A 22,479-nucleotide genomic window follows, 5' to 3' on the forward strand; every position below is an offset into this window, starting at 1 on the left:
GGGTAAAAAAAACAATAAAACAATTAAAAAAAGTTTTTACATGTAATGAGCTGCTGCTCGCTTTGGCCATTAATGGAACTAAACTAACATGGCTATAAGTAGAGCATTAAATTGCCATTTGAACTATATAGGATTGAAACGATTGTTGCAATAACGTATAATAATTCCCAAATTCTTTAATATTAGATCAAAATAACGGTAAAATTATCTTACCTCATTGTGAGAGGAATAAACAGAGAGGAACCATCAAACTACGGAGGAATGGCGAGGGTACTGTCTTGCATCGGATGAGACTTGGTGGTACCAACTAGCTCAAGCGCAAAGTCAAGATTTCCGCTCTGCGTAGTCTTTATACCCCGTGCGTACTCTTGCCCCGAGTTACCCTACTTAAAGTACGATATGGGATTTATTTATTTATTCTCCACGGCAAACACCATTTTAAAAACAATACATTAATCCAATTCAATACATTAGCAAGCAAACAATAGCAAAAGTAATTCTAAGGTAAGGTAGCATATTCGAGCAAAACAAACTGTGATGAAATAAAAATTTGAAGAACTGAGCAAAAACTCGGAAACTTTTTTTTTCTTAGCCCTTAAGGCTTAAGGCTTGGATAATTACTCCACGAAGCCTATTCGATTTCTGATGTTGACTATTACTCACTGAATTCTTCTGTGGTTGTCTTTGTGCATTTGCCACTTTCTGTAATAAAGGATAGGTTATGTTAGTTATACAGTTAACATTTATGTGAAAGTTTCTGTTTTTCTTTTTGATTTTTAGTTATTTGTTCACATTTGTATTAAAGAGGGATACATCTAATGATTAGGGTTTGGTAGGATCTAAGGTAAAGGGTGAGATATCTTCTCGGCCAGGGGTCCATCAGGCCTTTACCTACCCCGAAAAGGAGGGGGGACCTCGGATAGACGAACCTTAGGCAAAGGGAGGGTGTTGTGTAAATGTAAATTTATTGTGTGAAATGAGCCTTTGTTGTCTTCATATTCTTCTTTTTATAACCTTCAGAAAGGTATTTATTTCTTTGTATATTTGTATATCTTCACTTGCCAATATTTTCCTCACTTTTTCAAAGGTATTGTCATTAGGAAATTTGTTGATTCTCCTGAAACATTGTACTCTTGCGAAATCATAATGTGGGCATTCAAGCAAAAGATGTTCTATGGTTTCTGAGACACCATTGGTGCATAGTATACATAAAGGTGTAAAGTATCGTTTGATTTTGTGCAAATGTTTATTCACATTTGCTATACCAATCCGTAGTCTAATGATATTAATCATTTCAGACCTAGTCATTTTTTGCCAAAGTACCAAGGTCTAAGCTTACTATTGCTTTGTATTGTTCTGTACCAGACTGCCTTAGTTGAAACTTGTAACTGGATGTTTCTTTGTTTTAAGAGTATTTTTTTCTGATATGCTTTTAAGTCCGAAATTGGTAAGTATATGTCTTTAACTTCTGTTTCCTCGGTAATAGCTTGTTTGGCAAGTTGATCAACAGTCTCATTATGTTTTAAACCAATATGACTAGGAATCCATTGGAAGGCGATTTCTTTCTCAGATAGTAGGCAATTTCTAATGATTTCTAGACACATGTTATCTTTAACTAAGCCATTTTTCATATTCTAGAGAGCTTTTATTGCAGATTATGAGTCACTGCAGATGAGAATGCTATCTTGTGGGATTTCTTTCAGGATTTTGGAGCATTCGAAAAGGGCAAACTGTTCTGCTGTGTATATTGAAGAATTTAGAGGTAATTTAAACTTTCTCTCTAAATTCATGAGAGGAATCCAGATTGCTGCTCCTGTACCGTCTGTTGTTTTTGAGCCATCTGTGAATATTTTCAGAGAGTCTTTATGTATCTGGTTCAGTGTATTGTGGGCCACCTGGTGAAAAGATATCTTAATGTCAGTTAATGGGGGATATGTATCCCAGTCTAATGCCCTAACATGGTCCGAGTTGGCTTCCAAATAACTCAACAATTTGGTTGAACTGACGAATTGAAGTAATCGCCTTGATATACAGTGGTATATTTTGGTGTCTCCAATAAGGGTTTGTATTTGTAAGGAGTTGCAAGTATAGGCATTTGTATCTGTTTCCACTCGAGTCATCTGTCATTGTTTTGTAGATTAACCGTTCGGTTACAATTTCTCTACGATCAGCTGTGGTTTCCATTGCAGTTTCATTTTGTAGGGCAATGATTGGGGTGAACTTGCCTGAGGCTGTTGCAATTCTTAATGCTTCATTCTGTAGCGTTTCAAGTTTGTACAGCAAAGTGTTTGGGAGGTGACCTAAAAGGAAAGAGCAGTAATCCATCTTAGATCGTATTAGGCTTCTATAAACATTGAGACGGAATTCCGGATTTGCTCCATTTCTTTCCGCATGAAATCATTTTGAGAATGTTCATGTCCTTGTGGCATTGTACTAATAATTTATTTACGTGAGAGTTGAATTTTAATTTGTTGTCAATTGATATTCCTAAAAGTTTCAAATTATCTACAATAGGTAGGGGTTGGTTTTCCAGTTTGAGTTTGATTTTGGAGCTATCTGTATTTCTCTTTCTACTAATTATCATGGATTTGCATTTCTCGGGACTTAAATGGAAGTGCATCTCGTTCAGGGTCTATATTTGTTAGGGCATTTTGGGATTTTTAAGCTGTTTCTTCTAATTTTTTTCCAGATGAGTACACAGTGATGTCGTCAGCATATTGTAGGGAAACTACACCATATGGTAGGGCTTCATTTATTTCTGCTAAGTACATAGCGAATAAAAGTGGGCTCAACGTACTGCCTTGCGGTAGGCCTCTGCTGGTTGATCTACCAATTATCTAACTTTTTATGGGCATGTTTAAAGTTCTATCTACAAGCCATTTTTGGCAGTGTATAATGAAATAGAAATAATTAGAATGGGAAATAGAATAGAATTTGGTGAGTCGACGGCTCACTCGGTAGTACCATGGACTTCGTAGCGATGTCGTGGGTAGGATCCTGGTGTATTAATATTTTTTATCAGTACAGTTCACCCTTGTACTTAAATGGCTCATCCCTTGCTTTGTTGGATACGTTCCACGCACAGGCCGAAGGCCTATGAGGACGAGCAAATGCAAGGTTAAAAGAGACCCCAAACCTTTAATCTTTAAAAAATATAATAAGATCATTTTTTAAGTTCAATTCCCTTCCTAAAAAATATTATAGACTATATATATATAAAAAACTACCCACTTTCAAGAACAAAAGTTGGTGAAAAATACAGTTTTTGAAAGAGAATGTATTATGAATGAATACCTTTAAGGTTTACGACATAAACTTCGTTTTACTGATCATAGAAGTTTTTACTTAACAAAATCGTACAATTAATAATGGGATGGTATTTAAATTGACATAGAAAAAAAAATATGAATTTATTTATAATAATTATCCAAATATAATTAATAATAGTTCAAATAGCCTAATATTCATTTTGATTTCGATTTTCTAAGTATTTTCGTTAAAAATTCTAATTGTCAGAGTATTGAACTAAATATTAATAGGTCGTGTTAGTGTAAAAACAAAACTTTAGTTTTGTGTACTACTGTACTACTAACCTGACAATGCGATAATTTTCGAAACGGCCGCGTCGTGCAGTATCACATCTGATTGTGAAGATGGTAAGAATTACATATACTTTTATATTAATAATAAGTTCCTTGTTGAATGGATTTTTCAGGTAAGGAGATGGTGGACTACATAGCGGATTACCTAGAGAACATCCGGGACCGGAGGGTGTATCCGGCAGTCAAGCCAGGGTACATCCGGGAGTTGGTGCCGGCACACGCCCCTCTGGAGCCAGAGAACTGGGACACCATCTTCGGTGACATTGAGAGAGTAGTCATGCCAGGGGTAGGTAAATGTAATAGTTGAGATATCTGGGTAATCTTGAGTATGGTTCTTACTGTAGCAAACATTTTATAAAGTTGGAATACTTATAGAGTTTACATTAACATAATTATTGTTAGTCAGGTGAAACATGGTACTTCAATCCCCTTAATAACTTTGATAATTGATATAATACAAGAAACCTTCATAAATTCCAAATTAATGGGCGTAAAATATATCCAAACAAAATCAATACAGTTCGACGAAATTGCTTCAAACAGTCAAACAAAATTCCTTAACCAATTACCAGTACAGTATAAGTTAAAAATAAATTTATGGTACTAAATTTAAGAAAGCTCAAAAACTTCATTTATGAAAAAGGTTTCTCCGCTGTTTCAACAATCTTTGCTATAAACAATAAATTGCGGGGTTTTCAAGGAATATTTGTATTTTATTTTCTCATACAACTATTGTATTGTTTTTATTTTACATATATATTCATTTTACATAACTGTGTTATTCACGCCCTTCAAATTTGACAACCATTAATGAATAAAAAGTTAAGTTTTGTGACTCCTGTAACCAGTTTTAAATGTTATATAAAACGAAATAGTCATATTATAAGCAGCTTAATTTCTTTTATACACTTGATCCCTGTTAGCCTAGTTTGACAAAAAAATATGTAAAAAAATTAACCCAAGATAAAACAGTCTAAATTATTTTAACTTTTCAAATACTCTGAAAAATGCACTCTGCCAGCATTAAAATGGTCAAAAGTCAATATTTATTCTCTCTGTTTGGACAGTTTCATTTTACGGAGGGCTAGAAAAAGTAAATTAAAAAAAAATTCTTTCCATAGCTATAAATTAGTCAGTCATGTTATGATAAGCAAATTGGAATTATTTTATTCACCGTAATTTTAACATTTTGAAAGTGAGAATCAAGAATTGTAATAACATTGTAAATATTTCAGGTGACACATTGGCAAAGTCCCTACATGCACGCTTACTTCCCGGCGCTCAACTCTATACCTTCGTTGCTGGGGGACATGCTAGCCGATGCTATCAACTGTTTGGGATTTACATGGGTCAGTTTGAATTTTATAGCCACTTCCCAGGATTACGAACTCGTAATTTGAATACAATTGCTGTATGGTTTTTATAAACGAGCGTATATATACGTCAACGATGCTATTCAGTTGCGAGCATTGGACGTATAGGCCTATATACGAACTCAATCTGAAGGTCACAAGTGTACGACACATATATACGTCAAAATATGACAACGTCATTTATATAAGTATTTTAAAGTTGTTTTTTGGCCGTCAACAGTTACTACAGGTGTGCTGATATGATTTTGTGGTTGTACAGTATACTGTAGGTATTTGTGTTGACCTCTGGTATGTGTTTTTTGCATATCAAAGATTAGCTGGTATTAGTATGACATTCCCTTGAATGTGAGTCATATAATGGGAGAATCAGAATCATAATTTCTTTATTGCAAAAGAAATGTATATATATATATATATTTCAAGGCAAAAGTCACTAAAACTAAATTTATAAAACATAAAAACTAAAACTAAAAAGTTATAAATAAGAATACAAACTTCTAGAGGTACATATTATATGAGGGTGTGTTGACCTCTGGTTTGTTTTTGCTAAGTAACATTTGATAATTACAACATTATTGTGAATAAAAAAAAATATGAATGAAATGATTACCTACTTTATCACTTCATACAGTTAATAATTTGTAAAAATAACACAAAAAACGTACCATTCGGCAATTCAGAACTAACTGCTTCAGTATACCTAAAAACCATTTTTCCTGAGAATTTTATTTAAAAGTACAAAATCTTTGTTAATTTCGGAAAATATATATCTTAAGTGTACAAATTATCAAATTTATATTGCTTTGCACTTAATTGCAAGTAAATATTGGTAAATATAAACGCAAAAAACTTAATTTTGTGCAGTTTGGAACAGCTTCATTAGGCCTAAGAAAACCATCTTCTCCCAAGAACTTTGTTTCCATTTACTAATGTTTTAAAACAAATAGTTTTAATTGTAATATATAATTGTCAATTTTATAGCTGGTTACAGTCAACAATAAGTAAATATCGGTAAATATAACGCGAAAAACGTAACGTTCGGTTGTTTGCAACTGCTTCAGTAGGCCGAAGAAACCAATGTTCTCTACAGAATATCGTTTCAAAGTTCTAAATCTTTGTGAATTTTGAAATATATAAAATACATATATATATTTGGTTAGTTGGCAGATTTCATGACGTCACGTTTCAACCGGGTGGGGGGAGGAGGTTATCCGGAGGGTAGTATTCCGCATCCCCGGGTAACAACGAACGATCGCGGTCTTCAGGATTTCAAAAAAGCACCTGCTTTGTAGTAACTACTGTAATATTGTGCTGTCGTTTCCGGAGCGCATGGAAAGAGCCCAAAATTTTAATCCCCAAAAAGGTTCACTAATCTTAAGCATGGAAAGAGCCCGGGTCTCCACAGGTACCTGAGGAGGAGGAAGCTGACTATAAATTGTGTGTGTATATATAGTAGTGTTTTAGTAAATAGTGTTGTGTTTGGTTGGGTTAGGTTAGGTTAAGTTAGGTTAGGTTAGGTTGGGTTAGGTTGGGTTAGGTTAGGTTAGGTTAGGTTAGGTTAGGTAAACAGACTATATCTTAGTAATGTAAATATCTTTGAATAATATATATTTTATTAATGTATCTTTTAAAAGTGTATCTTTTAATATTGTAAATAATTTCATGTAATTCAACTGTGTTATTTGTTCTTTATATTTTGAAGACCCGTTGTGAAAGTTCTAAAAAGAGACCGGGCTCTTTTCGCACCATCCTGGTTGGGACCTTGGAGGTCCGGGCGCTTTTCAAGCGTCTGCCTGAGTTTTTGGGCTCTTTTCATGTGCGCCCGTCGTTTCGGCCTCGTTACGGATAAGTATATTCAGGTCAGTAACGAAGACTTGACTGATGAGGCTATCGTCAGCACAATATTGGTTATGTCCCACGGTTCTCCCCCTGAGCCTCGCAATTGTTTTATCAGGCGAGGCCGTGGAAGTCCTACTCATACCAATGCACATATCCTCTGCTTATGACAGTATCCATTGTTACTTGACAAACTAGACATACACCTATATAGCTAGTTGAAAATATATATCTAGTAATTTATGAGCATCTATTAGCACATGGTCAACATTAATTTAAGTCAACACCAAACCACTAAGATACTGGAAAGAGAACACTTTAATGCATTTAAACATGTTATTATAATAATCTTTTTAAGTACCTTAAGTTAGGTTTCATTTCAATTCCCATTTCAATTTGTTCACAAATTTTCAAACCAGAATTTTATATCTTTCTATATGATTCTTTTAGGCTTCCAGTCCTGCGTGCACAGAACTAGAGACGGTCGTGATGAACTGGCTAGGAAAGATGATTGGTCTTCCAGAGGAGTTTCTACACACAAGGAGTGATAGCAAGGGAGGAGGTGTTATACAGGTAGGTTCCTGTAAATTACTTTACACATGCAAGTATCGTACAAATTATCGCATTCTCCTTTAAAAGAAGTTGAAAGTTTCGCGAGTAACGGAGTCAGAACACCAGACTGTTATAAGATGGGTTCATAAAAAAGTAAAATAGTGGTTGGGCTGTGGGTGGAGGATGGTGGAGGATTACCATTGTTTTATATATAGTTTGTTAACATTTGTGGGGTTTGTATTCATTGTCCGCAGGTAAGTCCCATCCCCGAACACCTTCGTTACTTCAACAAGGTCATCTAGACGGTTGTTGGATGAAGAATATAATAGGTTACGTGTACGATTTTTCCGTCTTCAGTCTTCTAATATAAGTAGTCTATGGACAGCTAGTTTTGGGTCAAAGATCTATTTTCATATTCATATCAAATTGGCTGATCCATTAATACGAGTCTTCGTCAATACATAAATTCACGTCGACACATAAAGTTCACATAGTATTTTGGATGTTAGATGTTGATGTTTGAAACTAGCCTCGTCAGATATTTGAATATTCGTGGGCCCTCACTCCTGAATCCTAACCTCTCTTAGCCCCCAGCTTAGCCCATACACACAGAGAACGTTACGAGCAAGGCTATGGTCAAGCAGGCTAAAAAGAATGTCCTGTCCTATCTAGTATGCTATAATCCTTCAATTTCCGTTGCTCAATTAGTTAAATTAGTATATTTTGCACACGTAGTAAATTATTGTGGCATGTGTGCACTTAAATCGATATTATAGCTTCTCTTTCCCCAATTTGAGCTTTACATTAACTATACTGCTTATTATTCGCCAATATATAGAGCAGTTTGAGCAGACATTGCGTAATGCATAGCTGTGGTGACTGAGTGGTGATAGTGCTCGCCTGTCAATCAAAAGATTGCTGGTCCAATCCTGAGTCGGTGGCTTGTTCATGGTTCGAAACTGGACCCTGCTTTTCTTAATTGGTTTTGTATGAATGACATTAGTTTTGTATAAATGGGCCTTGCTAAAAAAAAAAAAAAACAGGTCCCTCTGGCTAGTAACCTCCAAAATTGTCTCGCTTCATTCTACTATCATTTTGGACCCTTATTCACTATTCAGCAAAAATTTAGCTGAATAGTGAATAAGGGTCCAAAATAAGGGTCCATTTAATGATAGTGTTGTTTTTTTTACTTGATTTTATCCCAATGACTCCTCCTCGACTGTTCCTCTCCGCCTGACCCTGTTGGCTATTATCTCCTTCTTGATCAATTCCCAGGCTTTGCCTTACTATTTAGTTTCTTCTATCAATGTCCATTTCCATGTATTTCTGAGTCTACCCCTGCTTCCAGTGGAATACCATTCCATTGCTTCCTTTGCTACGTCTCCATTTCCCTTTGGCAAGGAGGGCCGTACACTTTCCTTCTTTTTACTTCAACTCGCTCCGAGCGGACTTCAACCCAAACCGGAGCGGACAGCGGGAAGGGGGTGAGTGATATAACCAACGGCAGCGGTAGGGTACGTGGCGGGAATGGGGTGGTCCACACCGAAGTGGCTGGCAGAAGAAAGCGGAACGTCACCTGAGTGCATTTTCAGCCTATGTTTAGTGAATGTTTGTGTTTAATGAATGTTTATATTATTGTGTTTTATAAGTTCAAGTTATGAATCTGTGGCCATAAGAAAAAAGTTCTGAGGCTTTAGGAAAATGTTAGCAACATCTGAGGAAAAGATGAAGATGGAAGAGAGTGGTCCACTTGGGTTCATGAAATTTATCAAACTAGAAATTTATTTAGCGAGTCTTACCCTAATGCTGAATCTAAGAAAAGACGAAAGGCAGTTTTGTATTTGTTTTAGAATGACTATCGCATGTTTTCATCAACTCCTGGATTTGATAAGAGAGGTACAACAGCATATGAGCCATGTGGTCCCGCGGCGGTGGGAGTGGGAAAATCCAACATGTTTTAAGAAAATGTATAGTTCCTTAAAAAAATAGATTTTTAGGTGTGGTGTTGATGTACCAAATCTTATTGATTTATCTGTTGTCGTTTAGAAAATATTAAGCCCGTGCGGGACTTTATATACACCCTGTATTTACGTTTGATACTGTTACTCACAAGACGGTAAATACAGGGTGAGTTTCTACTAAGTGCGTTAATTTTTACCAGTTATTCTACTCACCAAAAGGAACAAAAAATGACAAACAAAAATGTTCTATCCCCACCCGTTATGCTGTAATGGTCGATTATGTGAATTTTAAAAATTACCTGTAGTAGCTTCACTAAAACAAGCATAGAAATTAAGCCAATACACGTACAGCATAATAACTTATACCAATGAAAAGAGCGTTAAATTTCCTACAAAACCATTGCACCACCTTTAACATACAACCATATTTTCACCGTTGTATGTCTCACATAACATAAAAAAAGAAGTTTCAAAATTAATTCTTTACAACTTCAAAGTGGTTTTACAACTATACATACTAATGTGATGTTTTCTCAAATTACGTAAAAAACCTTTTCCATTTAATGCCCTTTAAAATTATGTAACCCATAAGGTTATTGCTGTATTAAAAGTTCGAAAAATTAGGTCAAAACCGCGTCAAGGTCAGAGTTTTCGGAATCAAAACATTGAACCAAATGTAATACAGTATCTGTTAATTTCTTTGCTATCTTATAATCAGCTGACATCTGATCAGCTGGGTGTTAAACGTTGTTTACAAAACCAGCTGATTTCAATTGTTGGCTTGTAAACATTCATATTATTAACTATTTCATGAACATACTTGGAAAATATTACAACTGTTTAGTGCTATGTCGGTGTTCACCAACAAAGTGTCTTGATATGATTTTATTTTCCGGGTTCTGTTCTCAAATGTGGCTGTAATCTGGCGTGAATACAGTCGTCAGTTTCCTAATAGGTGACTTTCAAATGAACGAATATTCATCAGTGTCCATACAAGTTTCCATGGGCACTAAACATCATTCTGTTGGGAACGTGATACAAGATTGTGCATGTGTTTAAGAAGCTGTGTCAGATGTGTTGGGGTGGTTTGAGGACGATCCACGGACAAGAACGAGGACAGTTTCACGCGAATTTACATTGGAAATACTTTCCTAATGTGGATTGGAAGAGGCGGATCAATTGCTTGGCCACCACAGTCACCAGACTCCAATGGACTACTAAGCTTGAGGTTACCTCAAACAGGAAAATTACCGAACACTATTTACTTCAAACAGCGAATGAGCTAAGAAATCGGACTTAAGCTTCCAACCTTCTTGAAGAGGAGCTAAAACTAAAGGCAACAGTGAGAAACTTTCGGAAAAGACCATATTTATGACCACATGTATTAGAGCAAAAATGGTGGACATTTTGAAAACTTACTTTGATTAAAAATCCAGAAACCAGACTCTACAGGATTCATTTTGTTTATTTGTACAAATGTACTAACCTCGATTTTTATCAAATTTATTTTGAATTTTTGTTATAGAATTATAAAATAATGAAATAGTTAATAATTTAAATATTTACAAGCCAACAATTGAAATCATATGGTTTTGTAAACAAAGTTTAACACCCAGCTGATCAGATGTCAGCTGATTATAAGATAGCAAAGAAATTAACAGATACTGTATTACATTTGGTTCAATGTTTTGAATCCGAAAACTCTGACCTTGACGCGGTTTTGACCTAATTTTTCGAACTTTTAATACAGCAATAACCTTATGGGTTACATAATTTTAAAGGGCATTAAATGGGAAAGTTTTTTACGTAATTTGACAAAACATCACATTAGTATGTATAGTTGTAAAACCACTTTGAAGTTGTAAAGAATTAATTTTGAAACTTCTTTTTTTATGTTATGTGAGACATACAACGGTTGAAAATATGGTTGTATGTTAAAGGTGTTGCAATGGTTTTGTAGGAAATTTAACGCTCTTTTCATTGGTATACGTTATTATGCTCTACGTGTATTGGCTTAATTTCTATGCTTGTTTTAGTGAAGCTACTACAGGTAATTTTTAAAATTCACATAATCGACCATTACAGCATAACGGGTGGGGGTGGAAAATTATTGTTTGTCATTTTTTGATCCTTTTAGTGAGTAGAATAACTGGTAAAAATTAACGCACTTAGTAGAAACTCACCCTATACAAAAAAAAGATGGTAAGTGGTTATTTATCTACATTCGCCTATTGGGTCTGATGATGATTGGAGTGTCCAATCGAAATCGATCACCACTTACCATCTTTCATATATATACACATCCGCATACACATATACACTAGTTATATTTAGTCTTGTGAGTAACAATATAAGCGTAAATATATGTTTTAAGTTTTATAAGACGTTTCTTTTTTTTTTACTTTCCGTTATTTATTTACAAAAATACAAATTGTTTGTATTAATCTTTTATCTGTTTCAGTCTTGTTAGTATTACCTAGTTCTCAACTGCAAAGCTGAACTAGGCTATTGATATAATGAGTATATTTATAAAAATGAATCAGTATAATTAAAAGAAATCCCCAATCATAATTATTTATGTATATAGTGTGATAAATCGAAGTTTATGATTATCAATACAATATTTATTTACCAAAAAGAATTGTAAAAGAACAGTTAGTTCATAGTGATCGTTAATAACGTAATGAACAAGAAAATTTCGTCAACGTTATCAATCACATCTATTGAAGTTTTATAATGATCGCCGTTAAGAATTTGTGTTGTTAAATTTACAATAGTATAATGTGATGTGTTAAACAATAAGGAAAGTGTAAAAAAAGAATGTAAATATTTTCCAGTTATTACGTAGTATCATGCATTATGTAATTATTATTCATGTTATGAATTTGTCTTTTGAATCGAAGTGTAGCTTACATAGGTAAAATATTGAGATCATTAAGTCTGTTAATAGTTGTTATAATAGGCTTACAAGATTTCAGAATTCATATAATAACTTTGGCAAAGGTTTAAGCTATGAATAAAAGCTACAAATTTTACGAGTATTTGCAAATACATAGAGATATATTATTCAATCAAACCTTTTGGAGAAAATCAAGTAAACACTGCTTACTACTGTGATAATCTGGAAGTTTACTATGTTATAAAAATGCTGCTCTTATGTACAGTAACAAATAAGTACACTGTTGAATAAAGTCCTTGTTCTTTTTAACGAGTAAAAGTATATCTCTTCTCAAATGTGTTTGACAGGGAAACGTCCCTATGTTGAGACGGCTGTTAAAAACGAATAAGTCAACATTTTGTGAATCTCAAATTCCTTAACATAATTCATTTGAAATACTTTGCACACATTTTAGTAGATTTCCCTATAGGGAAGTAGTTATTACTGTAGGTATGGTACGTGCAAGGTAAGACCTAGACCCGGGACCAATTTACATTTACATTTTGATGTCCCCAGAGGTCAGAAACAATATTCTTTAAACAGTTTTTGATGAAATTTAAGAAAATGTGTTGAACGGAATAAACATAAATGAGTTCATGAACCAGCAAGATTCTGTAATGGAAACAGGATGTTAAGAGGTTTTGATGTTTTTCAAAATTTGTTTTATTTTATTTTTACCTTTAAAACATGGACATGCATAGCTTTCCTCGTGTAGCGCTTAAATAAAAATGATTTATTGTGTATATTGAAGCGTTGTTGAATGATTAAAGGTTGCGGAGAAAATTAAAAAAACAGCACATTTAAAAATGTCTGATGACCTAGCCTGTAGGTTTGCGGTCGGGGTAATTCAACCCTGTAGATCGTAGAAGATGCCTAATGTGTGTTTCTGTTTGCAGACTACAGCGAGTGAAGCCACGTTTATATCACTACTGGCTGGTCGGACCACGGTCATCCAGAGGTACAAGGAGGTCGACCAAGGGCTTGAAGACGCGGAAATCAACAGTCGCTTGGTTGCTTACTGCTCCGACCAGGTACATCAATTAGGGCAACTACGGTCGAAATAAGTTGATAAGTTAATTGTAGTAGCTACTCTCAACATAAGTGGGAGAATTAATTGGTTTTCACAACTGAAGGAGTCAAAATGTCACTTTCAAAAACCAGTTAACTATTTTAATAAACAAGAATTCGAATTTGTTTGTTTTATATTCACTGGGATATATAATGAATGCATTTCCAACAAAAGATGGATTATGTTAACCTGTAGACACTTTCCTAAGTCAGACATCCTCCACCATATATCCTGTCGTTTAGTTTTGCAATAAAAATGTTGGTAAAAATTTCCACTAGGATTGAAGGCCGTTTCAGATAACTAACCTATATAAACACATTCACTACCAAGTCACACAAGGTCCCTCAAACAGATGAGTGTGACGGCTGGTAACAATGTGTTAGCCAAAAGAGACAGAATAAAAAAAATTTTGGTTTAGGCTCACTCATCGGTGGAGAAAGCTGGTCTGATAGGCCTTGTCAAGATGAGATACATAGAGAGCGATGAAAACCTCAGCCTTAGAGGGGACCGACTCAGGGAAGCCATCGCCAGGGACCGAGAAAAGGGACTTGTGCCGTTCTTCGTAAGTTATTGTCAGTTATTTTGTTAGAGATAAGATATTACCGTAGGTTTAAAAAATAGACCCAAATCGGTTTACTTTTTCGTTTTTATGTCCCCAGAGCCTAAAATCACCATCCGCCTAAATTCATAAATTAGTTATACACTAGAAAACCCGTGCGGCTCAATGAGCCGCATAGTATGAAACATAACGCCGAGGAAAACGTTACGCTTGAATTCGAGTAATTCTAGTTACATCTTAGAGTTGTTTAAACACTTGTTTGAAACTAATTTTAAATATCTGTATTTGCGTCGTCAAGGCTCACCAACATTATTTCTGCTCTCAGTTTTAACTGATAACTAACTTCTAATGAATGCTGAACGATCTGCTTCAATTCAAGTTAACATGGTGCTAAAAGTTTTTCCAGCTTTGAGAATTGAAGAAAACTATTGCCTTACTGATAACCTGTGTTTAGGTCATTTTATTTCTTTGATTTGAGACATCCCCCTAGTAAAACAAATTTTCTCCGTAGAGAATCCTGTAAAGTGGGAGTGGGGTGATACAATATCAACCATTTCATGTGCTCAATTTTTTACCCAAAAAACTCCAAGTTACCAGCTGGACAGCCATAATCTGCTTTGAATAGGCTAAGGCAGCAACACCTTTGAAAGTTGGTTAACATATTTTAACGTGTTGTCTGTCAGTCACAGTATATGCCCCGCATCAGAACGTTCTCACGTTGTTCAGTGGAGTTTCTCTTAATACCTGTCCACAAGTTTTGAAAGTATCATGGATTCATTTGTCGAAATAGGTTGGATAACTCTTGTAGCTATAAGATTTGGATAGCAATTTTCATTTTCTCTTTTTGAACAACATATATTATTTGCCTCTCCTGAATCATTAAAATAAACTTGACCGTAACTACTCGATCGTTGACTACATAAACACTAATTCCTTCACTTATGTTTGGTCTAATATTGCCACTAAAACTTTCAATAGCAAATGAGTTTTGAAACTTCTTATTTTTGACTTGAAATGTCTGGATTGTGTTGGTGAATTAAGTCAAAAAACTTTGTATAAGTTTGTCCGAGGAACTGGAAACATAACCTAGAAGTGAAACAATCCATTTGCGTTTTTCTCAATTGAAGTAGAACGAGTAATGCAAAAGTTAACAATAAAAACATAAGGTCCACCAAGATTTGGTATAATATTACTACTTGAACTTATCATAGTCAAGGCATTATTATAGTTTCTAATAATTGTTTTGAAATATTTCGATCTTTCAGTGTCAGAAGTAAACATTTCTTGCATGCATTCATTTCATCTGACATTAGGCAAGTTTACTTTTATACCACCGTGACAAAACTATGTGCTTCGTATATTTTATCACTTACAAAGTAAGTTGCATAGCAGAGCAGGCAAATATTATTCATCTCACCAAGTGAATGTGTATCTGGATGGGTATCTGTTAGACCAGGCCTCTCTTTTTCTACTCTCCTCATACGCATAAGATATCTTATTATTAATTGTCTCATCCTCCCGTTTTCAATATTTCATCTTTGAACTTGAGGCATTTTCTGTTCTTCCAAATAAAACTGATTAGGTAACTGTTTAACTTGGTCTTAACCTAATGAATATTACAAACATTAATGTTTACTCCCAAACAGCTAATGAGTTTCTTTTAATCAGATGTTTTTTTGTTTTTAAAATTGTTCTATGTATTTCTTATGGGGAAAACCCGACCTTTGAGAGGGTCTCACGCCCTTAAGAAAAGGAATTTAAAAATCTAAAACCTTATTGCAAAACTACATATTGAGACGAATCTTTTGACACTTTAAACGTTGAAATTGGTCCACAAATAAGGGAGGAGTTGCGTTAACAAAAAACGGCTTCACGTATTATATAGATAGATGTTTCCGATAACTCGAGCAAACTCAACCTCAAAAAGCAAATAATTGATATTGAAGTGTTTTTGTAAATGGTTATAGATAAATTCCAAAAGTTTTTGTCAGTTTAATTCCCATGTTTTTTTAAAAGTAGGCTATAGTAAATAAACTATTGTTGTTTGCTTGTATATAGGCCTAGATATATTTCAATCAAATTTAAAAAATGTATAAATTTTATGTCCATTATTTGCATTTCATAAAAAAATACATTTAATTACCTTCCATGTTAGTACTCGTTAAATTTAAGGTTATTTAAATATTGAACACATTTGACAAATTTAAGGTAATATTTTAGTGCTAATCCAATCAGGTGGAGGGGAATATCCTTTGTCTGCAGATTTGCTGAAGTGCGCGCGGTATTATCGTTGTGTACCATGAATGTAAATGTACCAGTCATTTGATTTTTAAATTACCTAAATTGTCTGTTGCCATAAACCCACTGGACTGTTCGGTGATCTGAAGACAATGAAGGCGATCACAGTGATATTATAGTGCACAAGTCTGGTCTTGAACTAGCAACGGTACCACCAAATTATATTGTTTAAACTATAATTCATCAGCAATCTCACACATACTTTCTATTTTGTCAAAAAAAGACTATAATACAGTAAGACTTGGATAACAAGACCCTTGATAAAAAGTCACCCTTGATAACAAGGCTTATTTTTATTTATAATACCTATAAGAATCTTGCTATCAAGGTTCTACTGTATACTAGATTTTTTATCAAAATCGGTCGAGCAATTTTTTAAAATACGATTGCAATAACTTTTGAACATGCGTGTGGTGGTCTGTAGTTTAGCACACATCCACACGCACACGCATATAGACTTTGAAAACCACTATTTTGGTTCAAGGGGACCCAAAACGGATAGATCCGCCCAAAACTCAAACTCGAAAATGTTAACGAAACAATACTTTTTTCATAATACTATGTTTAGGGGGAGAAAGTAAACATTGATTTAGGCAGCAAGTTTATAACGTACTATTAAAATTGTCTAAAAGGTTCTTCCCTTATTTTTGAAATTTCTTACACCCAAGAAGAACCAAGAGTTTTTAAAATAGTTTAAGTACTGTGCGTTTTCAGGGTATGTATATATAAAATTGTATTATTAATATACTTCCTTATATATTGGATTTTACTAAACTATTTCCATAAACAAGTCATATTTTTTAGTTCCTATTAAATTACATTACATTTAACAAGTATTATTAAAAGGCTTGCTGCTACGAGGAAGGGAAAAAGTGTTTTTGTGATAAAATGTCAATAGTATATGATAAAATAAATAAATTGGCCAAATTTGATTAAAATATATCCATAAAAAAGCAAACTACAAGAGTTAATTTTTTCACCATACGCATAACATAAGATTTAAAAATTTATATTATATATTGTTACGAAAATAGAAGTAAAAGTAAAATACTTTTTATTAAAAGTAAAATATTCTTACGGATTACAATAGGTAGCCAATAATAATATAAAAACTAATTTTATAGCTAAAAGTTTACAAACTAAATTTATGAATTATAATATATATATATATATATATATATATATACACGGAAAATGAGGTATAGCCTATTTATGAAGTCGTCAAAATTTAATTAATTTATGAGACATAAATTGCAAAATATGCATAAACAACGGCCATCAACTGTATCAAATGTTCAACATAAAATGTATAGGAAATTATAGTTACAAAATTACATATATTTAAGCAACGTAGTATATCATAACTGGTTTACTAACAACTACAGCTTTAACCCTACAATGAAATTAAGTTGACACGTTATGGTATTAACATCTTGGTTTTCGTACATTTTATTCACTAGGCAACGAGGGAATCGTTAAGAAGATCAATGGCAATATTTTTAAGTTTTGAATGCCATTTCATCGTGAAGGAACTGTTTGAAGGAAACAAGTAGCTGTTTAAATAAACTACAACATCTGCGCTGGCAATCAGTACATTGCTCGTCGAGATTATTTCTGCGGCAATACCCTAAGAAGCTTTTTCTTCCCTTAGGACACAATTAATGGTTATTATCCTAGAACGTCTTCCCCACCCACGGCCACAATCTTTTTGTCTTTTAAAAACTGCTGAAAGATTTCATTCTCCTATATGTTGGCGAGGTATTTCTTATGTAATACGAATATTACCACATTGAAGAATATCCTTCAATAATAAATATTTAAATATTGGAAGCTATTTGTCAGACCTTCCATTTTTTAGAGTTGTTAAAAATATGTTACAAGGGGTTAAACAATCGAGGCTGCTACAGAGCAACAAATTTTACACAAATTTTGTGAAGTCTTAAAATGATAGATAGCCAGTACATTTTAAAATTATAACAAAATGTCTCTAACAGTATTTATACTAACAACCTTTGCAGAATATTTTTTTGAACTGGGCATAGGGAAAGGTGGAGATCATATGCATAATTAACTTAAAAGTTTATAATAATTTTACAAGAAATACTTAAAAAATATAGTAGATACTATAAATAAATAAATTCTGCGCTGCATGAAACAATTTTAATGCTACGATTGTATAACATTTGTCAAACCAGTAATGCGTGTGTAAATGTATTTTATAGACTTGAAGATGGACTATCAAACCTGTAATGGTCAATAAAATTGCACTAACTTTGAATCGTTTGATGGAAAAGTACGTAGTCTAGCTTGTTTCATAAACTGTGTTTCTGTTTTGAAAATATTAATACATTTGTTCCAAACATTTTAACCTCATAATATGCAAGCAGGTTATTGCTTATTTAAAATTACGATTTAGACGATTGTCGAAACTAGCTGATATGAAAACTTAACCTGTTCTTAATTTTAACAAAAGAACTAAAAAACAATAAGTACAAAATTTATCTGTGAAAATGGTATGTCATAACAAACTTTTGCGAGGCTTAAACCGGGGCTCGCACAATTTATCCCATCTTAAGGACCTGAGTTCTGGTGTTTTACTCCATGTTTTGTGTCATCATGGAAATACTAGGAGCTACGCTACTAAGATGATATAGGAGTGCACACCCTGCAATAACTGTTTCATAGTTTTAATACTCCGTGTTTCGTAACTGTTATGAACTAAACAACTCTATAGACGAGGATTGTCCGTAATTTACTCCATCAAGCTCCCCTCTCAACCAAGCAGCTCAAATCAGAGACTGTCGTATTCATTACTTCATTCACTGTTATTCTAACTGGTTTCCATCCCTAGTCTGTTCATAATGTTAAAGTCATTTTGAAAGAAAATAAACGCCCCCGCCAAGTATACATCACGTTCTGTGGTAAGGTTTATGTAGGAAGGGGGTCAATCCTTGGTGAATACTATTGTCAGTGGACATATGTGTATGCAGAATTGTGGTTCGTGGTAGACAATTCACAAATAATGTTTATTTAGGATTAGTGCTTAGATTTATCATACTTGACAATTCCTATTCCACATTTGAAATGAAGATATTCTGATTCTGATTCTTATATATGTTACAGCTGTGTGCTACATTGGGCTCTACTGGTGCCTGCTCTTTCGACAATCTTGAAGAGGTTGGACCAATATGTGAGTTTCAATTGACAAATTATTTGAATGATGTTATAAAAAATATTTGTCTCGCTCTATCAGTGTTATATTTTTGTTTATAGATATAGTATTTGTTTTCTATAATTAGCTGTACTAATATATCAAATGTTTTGTTCCAAAAAACTTTTTAATGCTAACATTGTAACTACATGCATACTAAACAATTGTGTATTAGATTAAACATTTAACTGTGAACATTTTTTTTTTTTGACAAGACTACAGCTATTGTTATGCCTAAAAAGAAGTGAGTCATCATCGTTGAAGTTTTGTACAGATTTCAACATTTACAGATGATCTAATCAACACAATGGTGGTTTCGAACAAGGAGAATACAGGGGCTAAAGCCGCTCCTCCCCATTGGACCCTGGAAAGATAAATTTAAACATACATTTTGTCATAAAAACGTAACGGAAATTATTTAGACTCATTTTCAGACGTTGAAATTGACTTTAGAAAGTCACCTTTAAAATAATACCAATCCCAGGACCCCTCCTTTTTTGAAAAGGTCCTAGAACCGCCACTGATGCTGAAGTACAGTATGATGATTCATTCAAGAAGGAGAATGAGAGGCTAATTAGATGCTGTTTAAGCTGGCAATGTCAGGGTTTTCATCCGAGGAACATATTCAGACAATGATAAAGTTTGATGTTTTAGGCAAAGAGGAAGGACTCTGGCTACATGTGGATGCTGCTTATGCTGGCAGCGCTTTTATTTGTCCGGAGTTTCGGAAGTGGCTTAGTGGCATCAACTACGCGGACTCCATAGCCTTCAACCCCAGCAAGTGGCTTATGGTCCATTTCGATTGCACCGCAATGTGGTAACTATCTTGCAAGATATCTTTAAACGTCTAACTTTATATTTGTCTTCTTTTGAACATTCAAAATTATATTGAAATGGGAATAAAAGATTTGAATAGAATACTCTACCTACCCCATTTAAAGTGCACCATATGAGTTCTAGCATGTGTTCTAAAGCTCATGGATTCTTATTGAGGTGAAAAGGATCCCTAATCTTTGGACCCACCATTAGGGAGGCATGGATACATTTCTATTCCTTCAAGCTATATCTTTATGGCCAATGAGAAGATATTCCCCAAAAAAGGTCCCTACTTCCTAGACCTCTCAATTGGGTTCTCAAATAGGTCAATCTTCAGACCTTATTTGAGACTACAAAGTGATTAGCTTGAGGCTATCCATTATTTGTTTAGGTGAATTAAAGAGCATTATTTCACAACTTTCATTCAATATTTCACAAATTTCAATATAGAGATTTATTAGAAGTATTTTATTGATATTGTGTTTTGAAAATAAAAAATGACCCCATATTAATTGCAAAAGTATTTTTTTTTTATAATACTAACATTATATGCTTTTATAATCAACCACCATAATCCGTAAAACGATATAAAAATGTGTCTAATGATAAAAAATATAAATAATCATAAGTATGTATATAGATTTAACAATTATGAATCCTCCAAGAAAAAGGCTTAACGAAAGAGTTTTACCCAAGGCGAAGAGCCTTAGGAGCACTGCCTTACATGAATTACAGGCGAAGAAATCAAGCAATTGTCCAGGAAAAGTTGTAGGACTGTGCCCTGTAGTTTGGGATTTGTATAGCTCTGGGGGGGGGGGATAATTTCTTATTTAATTCTGAAGTTAGTTAATTAAGTTTTATTTTTATTTTAGAGACTAGGACAAAGATTGTTCAACAGTAACAAGAGTAAATTATCAGTAACAATGGCAATCTAAAACAACAAGATGCAGTTATTCTTCTAATTTTGTTCTGATTTGTTTGAAGATTAAGAACGTTACTAGTACAAAAGTGTATTAAGGTAAATCTTTATTTATAGGGTTAAAAACAGTGGAGCTCTTCACAGAACCTTCAATGTGGAGCCACTGTACCTCCAGCATGAGAATTCAGGTAATTACTATTCCCTTGACCTTATGTTCTTAAAACTTCAGCTTCCCATATCCCTGAAGACAGCAAGGTGACATTACAATATACGTGTAAACAATATTGAGTACCGCTGCTCTTATAATATTTATAGAACTTAAAAATCAACTCAACACCCTAATTAATTCAATTTTTTTTAACAATAATTGGTTTTGTATAATCATAATGTGTTTATGTGGTGTGTTCATTACAAATGATAAATAGCTTACGTTAAAAATACATAAATATAAAACTCATAGCTTAGACTCAGATGAATTATTTAAATTGTTGCCTCTTTCCTAATTTTGTATTCTTATTATTTATAGTGAAACTTATTAATTCTTAAATTAAAACAGTGCTTGGCTTATAAGAATGTATTGGGCTTAATACATTTTGAGGATGATTCTTTTAGTAAGTGCACAAATAAATCTTCATTAAAGATCAATTGTTTTCTTATCTTGTTTTCATATTCAACATTTCATAAATGATTTTGTGCATGTGTGTTTTGCATTAATATCTCATTGCAGTACTACTCCTCATTTTAGAGTTTGCATCTGTTTTTTATAGAGTTTTTTTTTTACTTGAACTTGTTTGTCTAGTATACAATATACCAAATTAAAAACTAAATTTCATAAATAACTGTGTCTGTTGTAAAGTTAAATTTGAATGTATTACTGAACTGTCTTACATTTAGTGCATAAACATTGAAGCAACTTTGTTATTTGTTTTTAGTAAGAATATTCATTTTTAATAAATTGAGTACTATATTGTTTGGCATGATAATAGTGAATGTAAAGTATTTAAATTTTTTCAGGTCTAGCTATTGACTATATGGTAAGTAAACATAATTTTTAAACCATCAAATCACATTATTAATTCAAGAAAAACACAATTTGACATAAATGTTAAAAAATCGTGCATATCTTATTTACAATCCAAAAATATCCTAAGCCCACAAACCAAAACATATTCGCTCATCGTTATATCTAGCTCCCATTACTTATGGCATATTTACCAGTCATTTAGTTAAGATCTAGTATTTATAACTAATTAAATTACTAAACATTCATGTGACAATAATTGAAGACTATAAAAGAACTCTTCCACACAATGCTATATATCAAATTTACATTTGATAAAAAAAT

General features: G+C 33.5%; 1 protein-coding gene across 1 annotated transcript in view; it reads left to right on the forward strand.

The window, feature by feature from the left end:
• Positions 1 to 22,479, forward strand: part of LOC128997739 (histidine decarboxylase) — a 43,905-nt gene that overhangs the window by 15,763 nt on the left and 5,663 nt on the right. The window contains exons 3-11 of the mRNA XM_054423389.1: positions 3,716 to 3,888; positions 4,838 to 4,951; positions 7,262 to 7,384; positions 13,159 to 13,293; positions 13,750 to 13,893; positions 19,312 to 19,378; positions 20,054 to 20,216; positions 21,252 to 21,322; positions 22,149 to 22,168. Of these exons, the coding sequence (XP_054279364.1) occupies positions 3,716 to 3,888; positions 4,838 to 4,951; positions 7,262 to 7,384; positions 13,159 to 13,293; positions 13,750 to 13,893; positions 19,312 to 19,378; positions 20,054 to 20,216; positions 21,252 to 21,322; positions 22,149 to 22,168 (1,010 nt within the window). The remainder of the gene's footprint in view (positions 1 to 3,715; positions 3,889 to 4,837; positions 4,952 to 7,261; positions 7,385 to 13,158; positions 13,294 to 13,749; positions 13,894 to 19,311; positions 19,379 to 20,053; positions 20,217 to 21,251; positions 21,323 to 22,148; positions 22,169 to 22,479) is intronic.

Source organism: Macrosteles quadrilineatus, unplaced genomic scaffold, assembly GCF_028750875.1.
Source record: "Macrosteles quadrilineatus isolate MER2022 unplaced genomic scaffold, UCM_ALF_1.0 Scaffold_7__1_contigs__length_78375512, whole genome shotgun sequence".
Taxonomy (NCBI): Eukaryota; Metazoa; Arthropoda; class Insecta; order Hemiptera; family Cicadellidae; genus Macrosteles; species Macrosteles quadrilineatus.